This window comes from Colletotrichum truncatum (genome assembly GCF_014235925.2).
Source record: "Colletotrichum truncatum strain CMES1059 chromosome Unknown Contig_0002, whole genome shotgun sequence".
Lineage (NCBI taxonomy): Eukaryota > Fungi > Ascomycota > Sordariomycetes > Glomerellales > Glomerellaceae > Colletotrichum > Colletotrichum truncatum.
In genome coordinates, this window is record NW_027222399.1 from 3,402,803 (window position 1) to 3,408,802 (window position 6,000).

Below are 6,000 nucleotides of genomic sequence, written 5' to 3' on the forward strand. Positions count from 1 at the left end.
TGGGGGCAGATCCGTGGTAGACTAGAAGCATGGAAGCAGGGAGAAGAGAAGGTGAAGGGGGTACTGAAGGCCATCCAGTGAGACGCAGGAATATGACCCCCTGTCTGTCAAAACCGACTTCCCCTCTTTTCCTCAAAGATGCCCGCTGTCTCTGCTGTCAAGGCCCGGAACTGCAGGCCCACGTCTCCCCAAGGCAAGCCATCGCTGTCTATTAGCGAGCATCCAACGTGGGCTACGGTAGGGATGACGCCTGCGATACTCCAGATCGTAGGCGCGGCGATTCAGCAAGTCGTCGATTTTATCGAAAATGGATACCCACAGTGTGCGGCTGGAGATGGCATCTCCACAACGGAAATGGATGTAAAGAGGTCTTGAGAAGATCCATTGTAGACGATTACACGAACTTGAGCTGGGTTTACTGAAGCCCATCATCTCTCCTAACCTGTCGAGAACGCTGACATACCGGCACTTGATGTAGTTCCTATTGTTTGACCCCTGCTGCTGCGGTCAATGAGCTGAAGAAAGAATGTGCGGACGATTGAGACATTCGAAGTCTGAGTGTTGCGCTAAGCCTCGATTAAGGCGGCAATTGCCTCATTGAGAGCCGCCTAAGCCTGTAGAGAGGGGCGATGCTTCTCGCCTGCCTATGTGAGCCTGCGCCATACCACTTTGTTGCGGATCACGGGATCATTGACATCGTGCGACCCGTAATGCTGTGCCGCGTTTCCCTTCTGCTTCTGTTCACGCACGACAGCTTGAGGTGGAGTTCGTTGGTTTGGTAAGCAAAATTGCCGACCCCAAATGGGGTCTGTCGGGCGTACACACTAATTTTGTAGGATCGACCGGGAGGCGCCTTACTTGTCATACTATCGTTACGAGTCACATTTGCTGCTGTTTTACGACGATTGGCAGGGCTAACAAGCTGGTAGCCGCAACCATGGCAGTAAAGCATGCAGAACACGGCACTAGTGTCCGCGATGCTCATGCAATAATCACCTAGACGGCTGCAGTCGTCTTGCATTCGTCAATTTCTGAAAGTGATCGAGGCTCAACACTGAAGGAATGTTCCTAGCAGAGAGAGTGGCTTCGACGAGAGCTCGAAATGCTGAGATGTCTTGGGGGTCTTTTCCCTCTATCTTTCTTTGTTTTCCACCAGCCTAGTGTTGATTGACCTCCGCTCCCATCATCGCTTTTAGTGAGGCGCAGGCGTCGACATTGCATTTCGTAATAGGTCTGCGGTAACTCAAACTATTGGCCAATGTCAAATGCTCAAGTCTTGGAAATCAGGCTACCTTCAACTCACCTCCTGAGCATTGAACTGTCAGGTGATTACCAGGGCTCATTGAAGGATGAGAAGACTGGGCCGGCAAGACCAAGGCCCGCCCCCTTATCGTCAAGCCCGAAGCTAGGGGACGGCGTAAATTACGATGTTGTTTCCTAGCTCCTTGTTCCATCATATCACGCTTCACGTCTTGCTGGATGCTTCACTCGGCTGACGCCACAGCAAGTGTAGTTGGTGGCTAAGAAGCACAATTTGGGTGCTGTCGGTCCCGATTCGGCCGAAGACTTGACCCTCTCTGCGTCCCGCAAACCATGGTACTCTGTTGGCAAGGCCATCATATTCTAGGCTGCGCCAACGAGGAAATCGAATTTTGGAATCACCTAGTTGTGGTTCGCTTGCAATAAATAATGATGCACTTATGGCTGGGCTAATGTCGTTTGGAGATCGGTCTGTTTCCTTGTGCAACCACCGGGTAGTTCATTATTGCTTTTTCCGCATCCCTGTTGAACAACGATAACTGCGGATTGCCTGTCACGGCTCGGCTACACCCCGCCCGTCCGCCATTAAGGTTGCATGAGCGGACATGTAACACTAAGCCGTTTGTTCAAGGGTCGTTCATGGTCAATCTATGACAACGAAGAGAACATAAAATGATGCCGGTTCACAGCTTGTGTGACCATGAGTCGAACGCACTGAGGAGGCGATTTCATGTGTATAGTACTTGGTATACAACCTAGAGTCAGTGGGGCTACTAACCCAGCAAATCCATCGAAGAATTTTAGCGGGAGTGGTTAGCTAAGGTGGAATCTTGTTAGTGGTGGCAGGTAGCTGGAGGCTTAGCTGAGGTGTCTGTTCATTGCTTCAAGGCGCCAAGCTTGTTGGTATCGTCATTTTTTGCCGGGTTACAACCCGCCAAAAATGAGCGAGGGTTATTAAATGCCCAGGCGACGAAGATGTGGCTGGAAATTTGGTCCATTGTGCGGCTTCCATCTGTTGTTGTAGGACATCCAGCTTCGCGCCGTATTCATTTCCATTGCGCTGATGTTTTCTTACATCAGCTCTTGATGTGGCCCAAGCTGAACATGGGAAAAAGAAGTCTGGAACTGGCTGTGTGCCCAGAACGCAAGCAGGCCCACAAGTGAATTTGACAAGCCCATTATCCCTCATCGAGTCTTAGTAAAGAGGTATTTCAGTGCAGGGCTTGTAGAGTGTGAGGAATTGGAACGATGTACCTGGTCATCCCTAGGCGCAAGATACAGGTACAGATACAGGTACAGGTACAGTTGATGAGGGGCTATGGGCGCCATTATGGATCCCATCCGTCAAATTAGGCAGAAAGAACGTTTTGGCATCCAGAATCACAATGCCCTCCTACTTTCATCGTTTTCGATCTACATTTGGACGGTCATAACCGACAGCTTCTGGTCAGAGACAGATCAAGAACTTGACGAGATTCTCGAAGGCCTGGCGTCTGTGCGCAGGACAAATATGGTGTGAGGCGGGTCAATTTGATAGGTTACGGAAGAAACAGTCTCCAATCAAGCTCGTCTCTACCCTTGCAATCGTACCTGTATTGCTGACCCCGGCTACGCATCGCGGGCCTGCCTCTTGACAGGAGCCCGTGGCGTGCTAGGTCTTATTCCGATGGAGCCCATTGGTAGGCTTCCTTATTAACAGGCCTTTCAAGTAGCCTAGAGGGTGGTGAGGTCTGGGGTTCAAGGAGCAAGTGGGTCCTGTTCAGCAAGGATGATAGCGCAATGTGGGATTCGACAACGAGGTGCCGGAGAACCACACCTCATAGCCGAGCCGACTGGTGGTGGAGATGGCTCGATTGCAGCTGGCCAAGTAAGTGTCACTGCGCATGTTGATCGTAGCCGAGAGACAAGGCATCTTTCTACGCCTTGCATGGTTTGGAATGATAAGGGAGACGGCATGGACTGTGGAACACCTGGGCCTTCCAAACACGCCAGCATCTATGTGGTGTACTCAACCCTTGCAGAAGTGCTTGGTTGCGTCCAAAAATCATACCACATCGTTTTTCATTCGTGTAGGCTGAAGGGGTGCTGTATGCAATGGAAAACTTTTGGTATGCATCTTGTAATGTACAAAGCCAGGAAGTGTCCTCAAGCCACTACCATCATCATAGGGTATGTGTGTGTGTGTCAGTGTCTTCCGGCTTGCGAGCCAGGCGGCAAGCCAACAAAAGACCCGACCGGATGGTTCTACCGGTAAAGCCTATTCGTTGACGTTGACACGGTGTGTCATCGCCAAACTCTAGATGTTAGTGATGCTGACAATACAAAATCATTTAATAGACGTCATCTATGCGGTGTGAAAAGAACGAAGAACAAGGCGCATGGTCAGCCTAAGCAGTTTGCAAGCCAAACTGTATAGTTGAATTGTCAGGCGAGTGCATGTGCGTCGGTCATCGGATCTTCCGCCTCCTACCAGCTCTAAGTTGGGCATCATAGATAGCCAAGTGGCGGGAAGAAAACCAGGAGTGCTCCCATTAAGGTGGGGTGTAGCAGTCGTCTCATGCAGAGTGACCTATAGAAAAAAGGAGTCTGAGCACTCCTTCCTTTCTTCCCTTTTTGTGTCGACATCGATGGTCCTGAGCGCAAAGATGAGTGGGTGGAGTCGGCGACGAAGGAGAAAACTCCATTAATGGGTGGCTTTGGTCATCAACAGAGGTTGTAAGTCGAAAAGGCGGTGGACAAAGAAGGCATGGATTAAGTGGTCGAGGGGCCGAGAATGTGGATGGAGGAATGCTCGTGTGCTTGTACGGCATGCAAAGTTGATGGGACAAGATTGTGTGTGTGTGGAGGACAAAAATGGTTGCTGCCATGGCGAAGCGGGAACGAAGTAACAGACTGCCCAGGTCTAGACATGGGTAGAAAACAGGGGCTAGCTTTGGGGCGGAAAAAAAGAAAGAAAAAAACGTGGGCGATAGGGGAGAAAAACATCATGTGTCGTCACTTCCACGAGGATATCGTTACCCTTTCCGCTTCTTTCAGATTTGCCAGTCAATCCTATGTTTTTGCCCTGCTTGAGGGGGCTAGGCTCACATTCAAAGTCCGCAACAAGAAGGCAGGAAGGAAGGCACGGTACGCTGCGATGCACCGTACTGCGCTGCACCTGCACTGAAGCGCAGACCACATGCACCTGGCAGCTGCATCTGCGCCGCACGTAATTAATGGCGGGGTTGATATCCTGCTCGAGCCTACCTGAACCTTGGCAGCCTCAGGGCAGAAAAAAGCCACACCTCCTCAGCAGTTTCTCGTTTGCTAGGCACGGCGTGCGTCCACTTCCCCGCAACGACCCGCCCCTGAGCCGTGCCTTCCCTGCTTCCCTCCTTACCCCACTCGGAGCCGAAAGGGTCCTTCCTTCTCCCTTTACCTCCCTTTCCCTAGGTATTCAACTTCCAGCCAAAAGCCCATGCCGCCTGCCTGCCTGGCCTTTGCTGTGTAGTCCTGATGTGGCCACCGCATTCGGGCAACCCCAACCCTCCCGACCGAAGAGTCGAGACCTCTTCCCCCTTACGTTAACCAATAGAGCGCCGCATACAGACTCCACAGCTTTCTCAATGCTGCAACGTCCTCATCCATCTGCATGCAACGCGGTCCAGCTCCGTCACAGTGGCTGGCCGTGGTCAACCAAACTTCGTGAAAGTCTGGTTCGAAACCGCATCCATCAAGTGATCATCTTTTCTTCTGACCGTCTTTTTATCCCGCAGTCCTAGTGCTTGCCGGCCCGCTCGTATGGCGGACTTGGGAACGCTTTGGTGGTTCTCACCCCTCGTATCAGCCGTCAAAACTCCGAATGCTACGGCTTCCCCGTCGCCGAAATGCATCAAGTACAGATACAGATAGTCGAGTCCGTCTCTCTCAGGAACCACATCACAATACTCGCTGGTCCAGGTCTCCTGCAAACCCCTCACAGAAGCCTCCACATGATAAATCCTCCACCTATCCCGTGTCCTTGGGCTTTGCCGCCAAGTGCCAAATGATTGCCCTTCTACCCAGCTATGCGACTCGAAGACATGCAAAGCACTGACGATGTCGTTCACTCATCTAACGCTATACAGGTCCAACCACGAAGAGCCTGTGTGCCTGGCATAAGTCGTTGTTGTCCTGAGCACAACTCGTGTTTCGCTTAAACGCCTATTCGCCTATTGCCTGTGACTAGGTGCTGAGAAAAACGTGGCTGGCACGCTTGGCCTGCTCTAGGCTCTTGAGCCCCTGGCTGACTTTTGGCCGTAGAACCGACAGATTGTGGGGGTTTCCTTTTTTTTTTTTTTTTTTTTTACTTTAAAAAAAAAAAAATTTGCCAGTGACGGCTATCGTAAGGGGTGGCGGCCAACGACGAAGCGCATCGCGCACTAGACCAAGGTAGCCAAGTCAATCGGCATGCAGGTCAGATTCTCGTTCGACTAGCATAAGTGAGAAGAGAAAAAGAAAAAGTCTCCTAATTCCCTAGCGATCAGCCGCTCCGCCTTGGTCATAGAACAGTCAAATTGGGGAATGGCTCCACGGATAAAGTGGCTAGACCCAATTGATGGTGTCCTCGCTGGAGGCGGGCTCCCCATGCCATCTTTCGACATCAGATCAGCGCCTGACGGGGTGTGGCTCGTTTTTGTCCATAACAACCAAATTGGGTAATAAACCCATGGCTGCTGCTGCAATGCTAGAGACGGTCGGCTAGCAGTTCCTTGATTTGCG

General features: G+C 51.4%; 1 protein-coding gene across 1 annotated transcript; it reads left to right on the top strand.

The window, feature by feature from the left end:
* Positions 1 to 138: 138 nt before the first annotated feature.
* CTRU02_203874 (uncharacterized protein) lies at positions 139 to 375 on the top strand (the record flags this gene model as incomplete). Its single annotated transcript, XM_070204275.1, has 1 exon — positions 139 to 375. The coding sequence occupies one exon, from the start codon at positions 139 to 141 to the stop codon at positions 373 to 375; it is 237 nt and encodes a 78-aa protein (XP_070062038.1).
* Positions 376 to 6,000: the final 5,625 nt, after the last annotated feature.